Genomic DNA, 16,018 nt, shown 5'->3' on the forward strand with positions numbered 1-16,018 from the left:
GTAGTTATCCCTACCTATCCCTAAGTAGATAGCCCTATCCTTATTGGCCACTAATCTTATGCCACGTTCTCCAATATTATTATAGAACTTCTATAGGGGAATATCTCAGTCTCTATTTGAAGGCAGACATTTTTGTGCCCCCACTTTCCTAGTGTAGCATGCACAGAGCAGACACGGCAAATTTTCCAAAATGAACAAACTGAGCCAACTCTCAGAGCTCCCCACAGTAGGCTGCCCCATTGCATCAGATGAAAACATCACACGGATATGGCACACAGAAGTATAGCCAATATTCTACCTGATGTAGCAGATTTTCCCCTTGAATTCCACAGCAGTGGAAGGCTTGGCAAGGCCAAAAGAGAGAAAAGCTCAAGGACAAAACAGGTATTTATAAGCGAAATCACTTCATATTAAGAAAGGCTGGGGTGCCCGGGTGGTGCAGTTAAGCATCAGGCTTTAAAAAAAATTTTTTTTAATGTTTGAGAGAGAGAGAGAGAGAGAGAGAGAGAACATAAGCAGGGGGAGGGGCAGAGAGAGAGGGAGACACAGAAGCCAAAGCAGGTTCCAGGCTCTGAGCTGTCAGGACAGAGCCCCACGACGTGAGGCTCGAACTCACGAACAAACGTTGGACTCTTGATCTCGGCTCAGGTCACAGGATCTCACGGTTCGTGAGATCGAGCCCGGCTACGGGCCCTGTGCTGACAGCATGGAGCCTGCTTGGGATTCTCTCCCTCCCTCTCTCTCTCTGACTCTCCCCTACCTGTGCGTGCGTGTGCGTGTGCACGCACGTTATCTCTCTTGAAAGAAATACATAAACTTTCCAATCTGAAGCCCCCAATGCAGGCGGCTCTGCTGTTTTTCCAATTCCAACATAGGGTTCTATGAACAAAAGAATTAATACAGAAAGCTGTTCTGGGCAAAGGAGCCTCTGACGGAGTGTGATCGGGCTCGGAGAAACAAGTCAACTCGTCTAGTGCTCAACACGATGCTACCAAAACCTGAAAGTCTTAGCACTCACGTCTCAGATTAGATCAGAGAGAAACTTCTCTTTAAGTTCCGATTTCATAGTGACGCAGAAAATCAATGTTCTTCAAATAGTAAATTTACTTATTTAAAATAAGTAATTTAAAGTGATTTGTACCTCTTGGTGGAAGAAGGGGCCAAAATAATAATTAGGATTTTTAGAAATGAGAAAGGAGGTTCACTCAAGGTTAATAAAATGAATCAGGGACCCAACTACAGGCTCCCTCAAAATAATTAGCTCTGCCTGGGCCACCAGGATAAATAAATTAATTGAAAAAGCTTATATACAAGACATTTTTATAACTACAGACATCAAAAAAAAAAAAAAAAGGAGAAAGAGCTTCAGACATGACTATTTCCTTAGAAGAGCCTTCCTTGAAACTGTTTATTATAACTACTATAGAAGCAAAGTAAGAATCGCAGAAAACCACCACCTAAAAATTGGTATTAAATCTGTTTAATATCTTTAATAATTCTATCACTTCTACATCCTTCCACGAAAGGGCTTTACAGTTTTTTCCGTTTACTGCAAACGTACCTTTAAAAAGAAAAAAGCCAAGCTTGATGTTGAGGCTACGATACACAGGTTTAATTACTGGCAACTACACCACAAAGCAAAACGAGTACCATCTTACTGAAACGAAATGAGGATGGTGTTGTTTTTTCTCGAGCGGTCCGCATCCAAAGCCGGTATTTTATAGGCTAATTTAAAAACAAATGCAAATTTTCAAAAAATAAACGAAAGCCATGTTTTGCTCAGGAATACTACCGTACACATGCCATAGGGGTTGTTTTCACAGCCGATGCTGGTCTGCCAAACATCAATGGCCAAACACTAAGTCTTGAGTCTGGCAGTATGCACCCAGTTGTTTCTTGCTGCCCTGGACAATCTGCTGGGGTCTCGTGCTGACAGACCACCTTGTGGCCACCGTTCTCTTCTTAAAGGTGACTCCGCTGTGCTAGAACATTCATCTCCTTAGGATGCAAGGCCTAGCAAAAAGCCTCCCACAAATCCGCTGGATATCACAATGTTCTGTTTGATAAATTCTGTTGCCTGAAACAGAAGTTTAAACAAAAAAAGACTCTTAATTGTGCTACGACGTGGACGAACCTTGAAAACGCTACGCTAAGTGCAACAGACGGAAAAGGCAAAACGTTGCGTGATTCCGCTTAACGTGAATACTGAAACTCATCATGACAGGAAGTAGGACAGAGGCTACCAAGGGCTGGGGAGAGGGGTTCATTGTGGCAATTATTGCTTGATGCTTAGAGTTTCTGTTTGGGACGATGAAAAAGTTCTACACGTGGATTGTGGTAATATTTGCACAGAAGTGTGAATGTACTTAATGCTACTAGAATACATATACGTATATATATATTTCTTTAAGTAGGCTCCGTGCCGAGCGTGGAAACCAAAGCGGGACTTGAACTCGTGGCCTATATATATATAGGTATATTAAAACGGTCAATTTTATATTACGTATCTTTTGCCACGATAAGAAAAAGAAAAAAACATGACGCAAATTAAAAATTTAAAAAGCCACTCTTAACCACTGAATTTGGTGCCAAGTAACGTTTTCACGGCTGTTTTCCCCAATCCAATAAATATTTGGCAAAAACGCTTCTACACCTACTGCTGCGGGTGCCAACCACCACACAAGATGCCAGGACTGTCCATTACAATCTGAAGGAGCACAGAGTCCTGGCCAGACACAGTAAGCTTCTTGGCTACTGAGATAATAGGTGTATCAGCAGCAAAAATCTCACAGGGAACATGAAGCTATAGGGCAGACATAAATGAATGCAAGTTATTAGCACAGATTTAATAAATGCCCACAGCAGGCACAAAGATTTTTATTAACAGTCCACTTAGCCAGCAAGGAAAAAGGTACAAGGATCAAAAAAATATCACCCTGATAAAATGTTTAACCCAAATAAAACCAGGAAAGAGCAAAATAGACAAAGCCAGACTGTGGGATATTCTGCCTAGATGCTTCAAAAATGTCAGTGTCATGAAGGACGGGGGAGGGGGGGAACCCCCACAGATAAGGGGACCGTTGAAGACCAAAGGAGACTTCAGAGACACGACAACCAAACGCAATATGCAATTCTTGACTGGCGGAAAAATGTATAAAAGAGATTTTTGTGGAAAAATTTTAACACGGACTGCATACTAGGAAATATTACTTCATCCTGTTAAATAGGGTAATTGTAGAAGAGAACATCTATCTCTTAGAAGATATATGCTGAAGATTTGAGTGAAAAGTAATCATGTAGTAAATGATTATGCAAAAAAAAAAAAGTGTAAATCACACATACACACTCAGAGCTAAAGCAAATGTCGTAAAACGATTTGGTAAATAGGTGAAGGGTATGTGTCCTTCAACAAGGGGTATTTGAAAAGTCCTTCAACTCTTCAACTGGTCTGAAAGTTTTCAAAATAAAAAGTTGGAGGTATTAAGAGACCAGAACAAAAACGAAGGCAAGGAGTATTCAATTCAATTCTAAACAGACTAGAAGACGACAAAATACACATAAAAACATTAATAAAACTATTACTAAAATACACACACTTTCAAAACATCCCACCTCCTGAAAAAAAAACCAGGTAGTTTTAGTGGTACCACACCTTGCCTACACATGTACACATTTGTAAAACCGGAGGAAAACTTCTGGAAGAGTCATGTTATCAGTTTTTATATGCAGATCAAAGTAGGTAGGAGATGGGCAGGAAAAACTATGTTAACTACTACAAAAACAAAAACAAAAAAAGACTGATTTTTTTTTTTTTTTTTTTTTCCAGTCACCTCTACATCCAACGTGGGGCTGGAACTCATAACCCGGACGATCAAGAGTCACGTGCTCCTCCAACTGAACCAGCCAGGCGCCCTAATGATGACTGACTGAAATGGTGGCTTGATCCCAACAGTTTTACTTAACACTCCAGACATGACCAAAAACACCAACTTTTTAAAAGGCAATCACCAGTCGCATTTTCTGCTAAGCGAAACCCATGAAGAAAAAAAAAAAAAGGAGCCAAAAATGTATATCGTCTTACTTCCTCGATTATATTGTTGATTTCAGGTGCTGCCTTATTTGCTCGTTTCTTAATCTGTCTTTTCGCTTTGTTTACATCTTTTTCAACTCTCTTCCAGTCAATCTGCACATAGCCACTGTGACTGGCAATCTGCAAAAATATAATCAAAATGGTTAATTGTAAACCAACCAGGCTGTTGACAAATCTCTTACCCAGGAATATATGGACATTTAGATTTCAAGAAATCTATGAGGCTTAGAGGTAAGATATCACAATTTATTCATTTAATAAACACTGAGTGCCTACCCTGTGCCAAGCATTGTAACTATAGCCAAGAAGAAGAGAGACATAAATAAGTCCCCACGCTCAAAGAGCTCTGGGTCCACAAGGGAAAAAAGATATTGAGCATAATTAATTATTTAGATGTGATGAACACTACGTTAAGAAACATATACCACATGATGGGAAAAGATTCCACAATCTTTTTATTGTGGAATAAACTATATTATAACTGTACTATAATTCTATCATAACTTTTAGAATTTGAGAATTAGCTAAAAAGACACAGAAACTATCTAAATTATACAGCTAATAAAACAGTACCTTTTAATTAAATAGATGTTTAGTTACAAGGGATCAGAAGCCAATCAGTTATTAGGTCACTAAAGAAATCTAAAGTAGCTTGATAAAGGGTCTTTACTAACTCTGACTAAGAATACTTTCTGGTAATTGCTTTTGAAAGCGGAATACAAAAGAAATATGCTCTATACAGGTTTCATGCCATAATTCCTTTTAATAAAACCATAGCTAAATGCATATTAACTATAAGAAAACCCCGAATGTGGTACTACGGAGACACTACAAATAATCTGAACCATAACATAGTGTGTAAGCCAGTACCAGAAATTAGTCTCTTCAAATAATAAAATCAAGATATAAAGAATCACAAGAGCAGTAAACAATTAAGCCAGGTATACCATTATAAATCACTTCTATCAAGCTTATGCTTTCTTTGTAATCTTGTAAGGCATCACTTGACTTTGAACCATAAATAAAATATTTCAAATAACAAAAGTATGTGATTTTATATAAGTAGATCGCATGGGAATCTTAAGTTCCATTTTCACTGTGAATGACTCCATAGAAGAATTTCTTCATCTGCATTTCTTCCTGTATCGATTCACCTATTATCACTTCAAACTCCAGCCTCAGCAAAAGAGTGGTGATCAAATCAAATGGCAAGTGCGAGCTTTTCCTGGCAGCACCTGACACAGCAATTTGGGTCACAGGCGAGGAGGTGATGGTGAGCCTTAGGGACCCTCCCGTACATAGCAACTATAAACCCTGGTTAAAATACAAGCGCTCCAGAATTAGCAAAAGCAAGCAGACCTCAAAGGGAGTTGAAACTTGCAGGAAAGCAACAACGTAAGGTCAGTTGCCCATTTTTCGGGTTTTATCCTGAGGGCAGGTTGCACGTGCAGGGTGGCTAAACCTTTAACAGAAAACATGCCACCTTTCTGGCCCAAAGAACCAGATGACAGAGTCTACGACAATAACAACTGCCAGAAACGAGAGCGCTAGATAAGGGGAGTCCCAAATTTGACGTGTACACTCTACCCAAGTCCCGAACCACACATTCATAAGGCAGAGCCGTGCAATCTGGCCAAGGCTAACAGGACTGAATGGAGATTTGAGCTGCTACCCACCTCAGGTGAAACAGTCTGCCATTTGAGTCCAACCAAGTCAACTTTCTGCCAAAAGTGAAATATCAATACTCTTCGGAGGAATAAAACAGAATCCAGAGTTTCCAGAGCATAACATTCCCAATACCCAGGATAAACTCCAAACTTTCTTGATATAGGATAAAATAAGAAAATATGGCCTAGTCTCAAAAGAAAATTAACAGATGCCAACCTTAAGATGAACCAGATACTTGAGTTATCAGGACTTTAAACCAGCTATTAGAACAATGCTCAATGAGGTAAAGGAAACTGTGCTTGTAATCAATGAAAAGATAAGGAATCTCACCAGAGATACAGAAAATCTAAAAAGAGCCAAATGGAAATTCTAGAATTGGAAAATACAATATCTGAACTAAATTTATTGGCGAGGCTTGATGGCGGAAAAGTAGATGACAAAACAAAGAGTCAGTGTACGTGAAGCTAGATCACTAGAAATTCCACAATTTGAAAGACTGAATAAGGAAATGAACAAACCCTAGGACATTATCAAAAAGCCTAATATGCACATAATCACGGTCATAATCTCTCCCTATCTCTCTCTGCCCCTCCCTGCTCTACTCTCTCTCCCTCCCCCCTCTCAAAAGTAAATAAACATTTAAAAAATAAAGAAAAGAAGAGAAAAGAAAAGAAAAGAAAAGAAAAGAAAAGAAAAGAAAAGGTTAAAACCTTCCCAAACATGGTTAAACACATAAATTTACAGATTCAGGCTCAGTGACCTCCAGGTAATGATCTAACACAATTATGAAATAACAATACTCAGATGATGCATGGGTTGGAGGGGGGGCACAGAGGAACATAAAGCAGGCAAGTGTGTGAGACTGGGGGGAGGGGAACGGTGGGCAAGGAAAGTTCAATAAATGATAAATTCTCGTATTCCATAACAGGAAGCCACTAGTCAATACCTCAAACTGAAAGATCAAGAAATATTCAATTAACTTGTTTAGGAAAGAGGAAATAAGTACCTTGAGCATCGGCTAAGAGTTCAAGGAGTTGCCTCAAGGGAGGGAAAAATGGGGAGGGTAGGTAGTGAGGGAGATAGGGAATTACTCTAACCTATAACGAGTCTTGTACGTGTATTTGACCCTTTCAATTAGGGGCACACAAACAACTACAAAAAAATAAAAACTAAGTTTAAAAGATCTGCATACCACTGTCTATTTTAAGATGGCACTGTGATAAATAACTGGAGAACACTGAACACTGAGTTACTAGAAAAGCTTTAAGTTCTAACTTAACAAATTTCTTTTTCTTAAGGTTTCTTTCTTTTTGAGAGAGCGCTTGTGTGTGCACGAGGGAGGGGTGGGGTGGGGTGGGGTGCCGAGGAGCTAAAGTGTGCTCCATGCTGAGAGCAGCCAGCCCGACGTGGGGCTCGAACTCATGAACCATGAGATCATGACCTGAGCCCAAGTCGGACGCTCAACTGACTGAGCCACTCAGGTGCCCCTAAATATAAGTAAAGGTAATGAAAATATGGAAGCAGGCCTGAAGAACAATGGGCAATTAGGCTAAAAGTCATGTGTTACTCTGATTTCCTCTTTCAGTTTCTTCCTACTGAGCTTTCAAGGTGAGTCATATTTGTGGGAAAAGCTGGTTTGATGCAGACAGGTCCCACAGTCTTCTGCTTAGTGACTTCAAAGACTATGTAGATTAGGCACAGAGCCGGAGAAGGCAGCAATGGCAACATGTGAGCCTGAAGGGAGTCTATTGAGGGGACTGAAACAGACTTCTGAAAAACTGCCAGAGTGGACTGACATGTATTAATTCTCTTTATTCTGTGAACATTTTAGGAAAACTCTGCTTCAATTCGGTACCCTTTTCCCTTACACAGAAAAGACAACTGAGTTTTCAAAATAGCTGTCGAGTTAAATGTGTCTTGATTCTATATAAACACAAGTCAAAATCAGCTTAAGTACAATTGTCTTCTGTACCAAGGCTGGCATATTCATCCAAAGGCCTAAGTTTCGATATTAACCATATTCCTTTTTACCTCTTACCACAATAGGCAATTACTCCTAATAATGCCACTGATAGAAAGAAAATATATTTTTTTAAAGCTGTTTAGAAAAATAACATACACACACACACACATACATAGCTGTTTAGTAAACAACTCAAAATCTATGCTTAACACATACGAATTCAGTCCCTTTGCACTTCAGGCAATGACACTGGTTATTACATGATCAATGGCTTTGGTACTGAAGTCAGATGTTGGTTGCCATGAACATCTATCATTTTAAAAATCTGGTACGACGGTCCTCTATATCTTTAAAATTATTGCTAACATTCATTCCCAGAGATTTTCAGTTTTGGGATTTACTATATTTGATCTTCAGGGAATGGTATTTTTGGAAAAATATATGCCAAACAGACATGAATGCCAGACAATATCCTGATAAACATCCTCTAACTGCAAAGCATTTTTAAACCTTATGCTTAGAGGAACATGAACAAAAACTAAAATTTCAAATCCCCCTGCCTCAGAAATAGGATTACAGATGATTTTTTAAACCCTATTTTCCACTTTCTAGATTATTATGGTTTCCCAGTTTTAAAAAACAAGATAGAAATTGCTAACAGCAATTTCCTCTGGGAAGGAAAATTGCATGGCTAGAAAATGGGGAAAAGAAAGAGACCTTCTGAATTTTATCTGTCTGATTTTTAAATATACGTTTAAAACGGTCAAGATGAGGTTATATTATGGATGAAATGTTTATTTTGCTTCAAGGGAAATCTGGGTACGTCATAAAAAAAAATGAGGCACCTCAAACTTTGATAGTTGTCTTTTTAACTGGGATCTCTTTAGCTGGGATCAAACCATGGTTACGGAATGCAGACGTATTTAAACTGGTGTTTTTCATGACAGATGTCGGCTTTCAAAACTCATTTTAGTTCTTCCATAAACTGGTACCTAAAAGAAAAACCCCTCCACCCTCTATTAAAATGGACAGGAATGAAATGGCTGACCTTGACTTTCGCAGTCCCCGAGGGCTACATATGTAAGCAGAGGCAAAGACTGAGGCTTAGACATACCTGAAGAAGAAGAAAGCCACCGCCTACAGCGGTGGCTGCAAGCTTTCCGACCTTCTGGAACAAAAATCCCGCACACCTTGAATGAAAGAAATGACAAAAGATGAGACCAACCAGTGAGGTACTAAACTCTCTCCCTCTTCTCTTTTTCATTGCTTTCCTAATAAAATCTTAATGTCTTTCCATTTCTTTTGATCATATCCCTTACCGGCTCAGAACGCCTCAGTGTTTCCCTCGTTATATAGGCAAGTCAATAGTGCACAATCTAGCACGCCTGGCTGGCTCAGACGGTAGAGCACGCGACCCCTTATCTCAGGGTCGTGAGTTCGAGCCCCACGTTGGGCCTAGAGCTTACTTAAAAAGAAAAAAGTGTACGATCTAAATTGTGATAGGCTTCAAAATCAGGGATGGAGAGAAGAGGAGGGGAATTTAGAGGAAAAAAGATCGGCTACTGAAACAATGTTGAGTGCCCAAGGGCCTCATTGTGCTCTCCCTTCTATATTTGTAGAATTTGAAATTCCCCGTAAGAAAAGTGATTTTGTTTGTTTGTTTGTTACAATGCAGTCAAGACGTTCCATACACTTGGCCAACCCCCACTCTACCCAACCCTTCTGCGCCAATACCATTAGTTTCCAAACAGGTTATCACCAGTGCTCAAGCTATTCATCTCCCTGCTTCTAGGGGTTTCTGCCTAGCTCTGCTCATCTAAAGCTTTTCCACCCTTTAAGGTCCCACTTAAGTTCCACCTTCAGGACTACAGTTAAGCCCATATTTCTCACAGCTGCTTAACTTTTTTTTAAAATGCTTACTTATTTTTTAGAGAGAGAGAGAGAGAAAGAGAGACAGAGGGCGAGAAGGGGAGGAGCAGAGAGGGAGACACAGAATCCAAAGCAGGCGCCAGGCTCTGAGCTGCCAGCACAGAGCCCCATGTGGGGCGTGAACTCACAAACCATGAGATCATGACCTGAGCCGAAGTCGGACGCTTAACCGACTGAGCCACCCAGGCGCCCCTCTCATGGCTTCTTTACCTCCATCTATACCGATGTCTATCCATCTCTAGATTAAACCTATTTTGTCCCATCTATCCTGTAAGAATGTCAGTCCATACTTCTTTTCTGATTAATTCTCCCCTGTGGTGAGCATATTCATATTCCCTCAGTATTCCAGATCCATACTGTTGTAAAAGAAGCCCAGATTTCTAACTCTAGCCTTCTGAACTGGGTTGAAGAGTGCCCCTCTCCCCCCAAGCCTGAATTCACGTCCTTCCCAGAATCTCAGAACGTGACCTTTGGATTAAGGGTCACTGAGGATGTAATTCGTTAGGACGGGGCCGCGCTGCAATACAGTGGGTCCAAAATCCAGTATGACTTGATCCAACATGTCACAGAGACACGCAGAGGGAACACAGCCATGTGATGGTGCAGCCAGAGATCGGAGTGCTATGTCTACAAGCCCAGGAATGCCGGGGCGGCTGGCAACCAGCAACAGCTAGGAGAGAAGCTAGGAGATTTTTCCCTCTGAGCCTCCAAGAAGGAACCGACTCAGCTCACACCTTTCAGACTTCCAGCCTCCAGACCTGTGAAAGAATACATTTCTTGGATTTCTAAGCCACCTAGTCGCGGTACTTTGATACAATAGCTCTAGGAAACTAACATGCCGTCATAAATGGGCATTTTACATTTCCGGGGGCTTCTCTAGCACACAGAACCACATATTCGAACGTCCCAAGGCAAAAATCCTCTCTCCAACCAAATCCACTGTTGCTAAGGTCCCCCATCGGTAAGCGACAGCGCCGTTCTCTAGGATTCCCCCCTCGTGGTCATCTCAGACTCTGGCTTCTTCATCACCTTCGGGGGGGCCAGCTGATTGCCATTTCTATATACTCTATCTCCAGATCATTTGACTGTCTTCTTTCCATTCTCAAGGACATCACTGCCTTGCTTCCAGACCACACTAAGGGCGGGCCCTCTGGCTAGTTTTCACACCTCCCATCTCTCCTGGCAGACACCCACCCTGGTATTTCTTCTCATCATCCAAAACCTCTACCTGCCTACACCTGCATGTAATCTCCTTAGCCTCCCAGGCCACGTCCTGAACTGGTCTGAAACGTGAACTGCTTAGATTAATGCTTATTAACCATTCCTCCTTCATGCATGCCACAATAGTACGGCAGTTCTACACCTTAAGAAGAACTGCCAAAATGTACTATGCTGGATCCAAAGTCATTGCAACAAACCACCTGTGTAACATTAGAGTCCTACGAAACAGCTCCTGGGCCAACACTGCCTATAATCCAGACATATGTATTACTACGAAGACCGTGTCCCTCAGTAGGGGAGTTAGCAACACAGGCTCTGATAAAGGAGCAGAGGAGGCAAGCAGCAGCCAAGTCACAACTGCGTCCCAGGGACCGTGTCCCACAAGCACGTCTACCCTTTGCTAGATGGCATGAGCCGCTAAAATAAAGCTACTAACTCCCCCTGCTCTGTCTCTAGGATATCCAAGCAAACTTCTGCCAATTATGGGGCTTCTCACCGAGTCTGGCCTACGAGGAGAAAGCACACAATGATGTGATAATTCTATCGCTCCATTATTTTTTAGTCTCCTTTAAGACGGGGCTTTAGGCCCATACTCACATGAACCAATCACCCAAGGGCACCACACGGTGAGCTTAGCTGAGCAGAGGACCAGACTCTCCATTATCAGGGGTCGAGGTCCAAACCATCTGCGGAGAATCAACTGAATAACCAGGGCCCTGACCAGGCATCTCTCTTCTAATTGCAGGTCTTTTCGTTAGCAGCATTAATAAGTACACATGAATAAACACTGCAACTCTGCACCATGGAATCTTCACCATGCAGGTTTCTACCATGAAACGGCATTTACAAAACGGCATAAAGGAGTGAACCATTGTTTCAAGGTACATGTACATCACAAATCAAAAAAATGTAATACTTATCAAGTTTAAATAGGGAAATTTTTAATGTAAGATAAACTTAACTTAGAATCGAAGAAAACAACGATTACTCACAAACTAAGCACCCCCGCCAACTACAAAAATTGTCTACGGTCGTGAACATTTTCAAAATAAAGGGTCATACTTGTTTGACCCTTGTCATCTGGCTAATCTTTTATTCCAAGACGAATAAACTTGATCTTTAGTAGCAATTATGTAAGCATGAAGTCTAGAACATTCACTGGGTAGTTAGGTTAATGCTTATTAACTGCTCCTCCTTAATGCATTCCACAATATTATTACTGAGTAAGCAATCAGTCCTGTAATTCCAGCAAAGACCAGGTTCAATTGCAACTCTTCTTCAAAGTATTATAATAATCCAAATTAGCCCAGTGAACATCCACAGAACCATCGGTATCTTAATAATTTGCACTGAGAATTTTCCACGGCTCTCTACAGGGCTGACAGTCCTGGAGACCAGTCCCACTGAGGGAGTCCTCACAGGTTTTTCCAGTTGTTAGCCTTGAACAAGTCAAAATTATTTACATGTAATTAACCCTCCTATGTTTCTTCCTTTTTAGCCACTGTCACTGAATCCAATGCACTCTACATCTGTTAAATCTGAGGAGGTGGGAAAGTACATAAAGGATCAAAGGGCGGGACAGGAGGGAACAGCGGCACAAGTGGTGGGCATGGGGGAGCAGATCACCAAAACCACACACTGAGGCTCCTGAGTGTGTCCATCACACCCATCACATCACAGAGAAAAGCCTCAAGGCAGTGCTCTTCCGGGATTAGCAGTGTAAAGCCACTGAACGTGCACAGTAACTGGCCTGTTTACAAAAGGGCAGCAGCAGTGCGGCTGCCCACGAAACTTAATGAAAAAGATGTTGTTCTCACCAGCCAGTCACCCCACCCATTACAATCTGGGTGGCCACTGAGTACTTTTCAACCATAGGTCCGGAACTGTGGCCAAACACTCGATTCCACCAATGGTGTCTTCTTGCATAGTCAGTTAAATCCAACACCTCGTAAGACTCGTCATCGCTTTCATACTCTTCAAAATACAAAATGGAAAGAAAGAAATTTAGAGGCGACCAAAAGTCAGAAACGTCCCGTAGCTTTTTTTTTTTTTTTTTTTTTTAGCTGTTATAACTCAGTGCCAGGTTTGGCCAGCAGCTAAAAATGCCCAGATGGAAACATTAGTTTGTTACATCCCATCCCTTTCCAAAGAGCCTGGCATCTCCTTTCCAAAGGCCCAGGGACCGGCCTAGGGGCCCGAACCGGAGCCACGTCGGAGTTACACAGAAGTGAGGGGTCGCCCCCCTCCCGCCCCCACCAATGGCAGTAAGGTCAAGTCAGAGTTTCACAGCATGAAGGGTCACCCCCAAATCTCAGTAGGGTCAGGACCAGAGCTAGATCCAGTTTCATCAGTGGGAGGAATGGGGGTGGGGGTGGAGGGTGTGGGGGGGGTCCTCCCCTGGCCGGCCGAACCGGTTAGGGGCCCGGCAGGATGAAATCACTTCAGTCAAGGCCAAAGCAGCACGTTTGAAGATGGACATGAAGGACCAGAGGTGAAGGTAGGGCAGGAGGCGGGGCTGTGTTAGGGACAGGGGTCGCTCTCCGCAGTGAGGGGAGGGAGTCTAGTTCAACAGGGGTGCCTCCAAAAACCAGAGCCCCAGGAGCCCTGGGGCAGGGGCAAGAAGAGGCGCCCCCGGGAGCAAGGTCGAGAGCTGTGAGCCGCGTCTTAAGCTACTACTCCGGGCCCCGGCCGCTCACCTTGGGGAGGGGGGTTCCGGGTCGCCATGATACCGCCGGCGGCCAGCTCTGAAGGTGGTCCCCACCCGCCCGCCTGCCTCTCCCCACTACTTTAAGAGACGTTCTAGGCCCAGGTGAAAGTCTATGGTCCCTTTTTTCCTCCTCCCCCTCCGGGCGCGTTGTCCGGTCCCCGCCCCTCTTCTCAGCGCTGGGTCTTCCGCGCAAGCGCAAGGCTCAGCGGTGGGTGGGTTGAGGGAGGGAGGCTAGCCGCCGCGCGAGGGCTTGTGGGAGTTGTAGTGCGTTGCCCGTCGCAACCCTGGCTTCCCACCCCACCCCCACCCCTCCTAGAATTTCAGTAACTGAATTCCGTGATCTTGTTTTAAAGAGCCCCAGGGCTGGAGGAGAGGCGGCCTCGCCGGACGGCTTAAAGCGCCGTCCAGCTTGGCGTTCTCAACACTGCACGAGAATGCGAGCGCCTGAGAAAAAAAAAAGGCTTTTAAAAGGAGATAAGAGAAACCCTGTTTCAAACCCCACTTTTGTGAGGAGGCAAGGGCACATCAACAGATGGAAAATTTTTCTAACGTGCTGCTGCTGGGAACTGGAACCTGTTTATCCGCTCCCTGTCCACATGTTTCCTGCCAGGAACCCAAGGGAAGTAGAGGAAGGGCCTAGGGATTGACCCGACACGATATTCAAGAGGACATAGTTTTATAGCATCATTTTTATTACTTAAATCTGAGAGAGGAATGAGGTCAAGCTCTTCCCCCAGGAGCCCCACCGGATTCAGTAGAATGAAAAACCGTGTTGATTACCAAGCAGCTAACTCAGGTTCACATAACCCAGTCCCTAAACTTGTTTTGAATTTGCATTGCACCTGCTGTACAATTAAAAAAAAAAAAAAAAAAAAAAAAAGCCCTCCTCTTATTCGCTTTAATGGGAAAGCAAGGAATTCTGGTATAGGTCGTGTAGGAGCCCGGGGCCAGCTGCCCCCAAATATACTGCAATGGCATATTGACTATTTTGAATTGAAGCTCCCCGGATAACAACGATGAAAGGGTGCTCAGACCCTCCACTGTCCCCCTGAAAACAGGAAACAAATCTCCCATGTGAAAACTACCTTCCCTGTACTGAGAACTAAAAAGACATCCTTATCACCAGAGATAGGAACTTTAAAACCGAGAAAGCTGTGGAAACAAACCTTATTTTTTCCCCCCTAACCTACTAGCTCAGCCTGAATTCTGCCTAGAATTCGTTACTAACTAAAGCTCCCAAACATCTATTTTCCTTATCCTGTCAATTCCTCATGAAATTATTGTCTTTGTCTAAAATGTATCAAAACTGCCTACCTTGGTCATTTCTTGAGGGTCTCAATTTCATTATTGGACCTCTGTGCACACGTAATAAAACTGTTTGTTTGGGTTTTTTCCCCTCCTGTTCACCTGTCTCATAGGAATTTAATTCTTAAACCAGCTGGAAGCAGCCTAGGGGGAAAGAAGGAAATTTCTCCCTCCCATACGGTTGCATTACTTAAAATATTGACTTGCATAATTGCACTTAGCTTTTCAAACCCTGGTGCTTTATTTTTTCTTTAAAGGAAAATGAGCCCTTTTTTTTTTTTTTTTTTTAAAGTTTATTTATTTATTTTGAGAAAGAGAGAGAGAGAGGAGGGCAGGAAGGGCAGAGAGAGAATCCCAAGCAGGCTCCGCACTGACAGGGGCTCGAACTCACAAACCATAAGATCTTAAAATGAAGATGCCTAACCGACTGAGCCACCCAGGTGTCCCCAAATCCTGGTGCTTTAAATGCAAAGGTTGGTTCTCTAAAGTTCCTCAGCCTGTGGCCCCCCAAATTCAATTGTAAGACTGGCTGAAGACGTTAGCCTTCAAAGACAGTTACTTTGTGGAAGATTCCACTTTTCCGAACCAAAACAGCTTTAAGGCTTGCTTTCTTCAGAGGTCCTCTCTGAAATATTTTTCCAAAAGTTAACACATCTGAGTTCATACCTCCTTTCCTTCCTTGCTCCCTTTCTGTAGCCCAATCTCTCCTAATGAGGTGCTAACAAATGGAGATATAGCAAATGAGAGGCCCCTGGAAGAAGAGAATGGAGAGAAGAGAAAGGAAAATTAAAAATTGGAAGAGCAAAATGGAAGGTTGACTGGGCCAGTGATGGCCAAGGGACACTTTCACATAGTTCTAGCAACATCTGCCAACTACAGAAAGAAGCCATTTTCCTGTTAAGGCACTGCGGCATTTAGAATCAGATGTTTCTGGGGCGCCTGCGCGGCTCAGTCGGTCAAGGGTCTGACTTTCACTCAGGTCATGATCTCACGGTTTGTGAGTTCAAGCCCTGCGTCGGGCTCTGCCCTGACAGCTTGGAGCCTGCTTCAGATTCTGTGTCTCTGACTCTCCTCTGCTCTCTCTCCGTCTCTCAAAACTAAATAAACATTAAAAAAAGTAGAATCAAATGGTTAT

General features: G+C 42.8%; 1 protein-coding gene across 1 annotated transcript; it reads right to left on the bottom strand.

The window, feature by feature from the left end:
• Window positions 1-1,464: 1,464 nt before the first annotated feature.
• Window positions 1,465-13,764, bottom strand: FUNDC1 (FUN14 domain containing 1). The gene is made up of 5 exons (XM_045471453.1): window positions 13,568-13,764; window positions 12,689-12,845; window positions 8,836-8,911; window positions 4,082-4,210; window positions 1,465-2,077 (listed from the first exon to the last, which is right to left on the bottom strand). The coding sequence occupies exons 1-5, from the start codon at window positions 13,593-13,595 to the stop codon at window positions 2,000-2,002; spliced, it is 468 nt and encodes a 155-aa protein (XP_045327409.1). The 5' UTR covers window positions 13,596-13,764; the 3' UTR covers window positions 1,465-1,999.
• Between the last annotated feature and the right edge of the window lie 2,254 nt (window positions 13,765-16,018).

Source organism: Leopardus geoffroyi, chromosome X (genome assembly GCF_018350155.1).
Source record: "Leopardus geoffroyi isolate Oge1 chromosome X, O.geoffroyi_Oge1_pat1.0, whole genome shotgun sequence".
NCBI lineage: Eukaryota > Metazoa > Chordata > Mammalia > Carnivora > Felidae > Leopardus > Leopardus geoffroyi.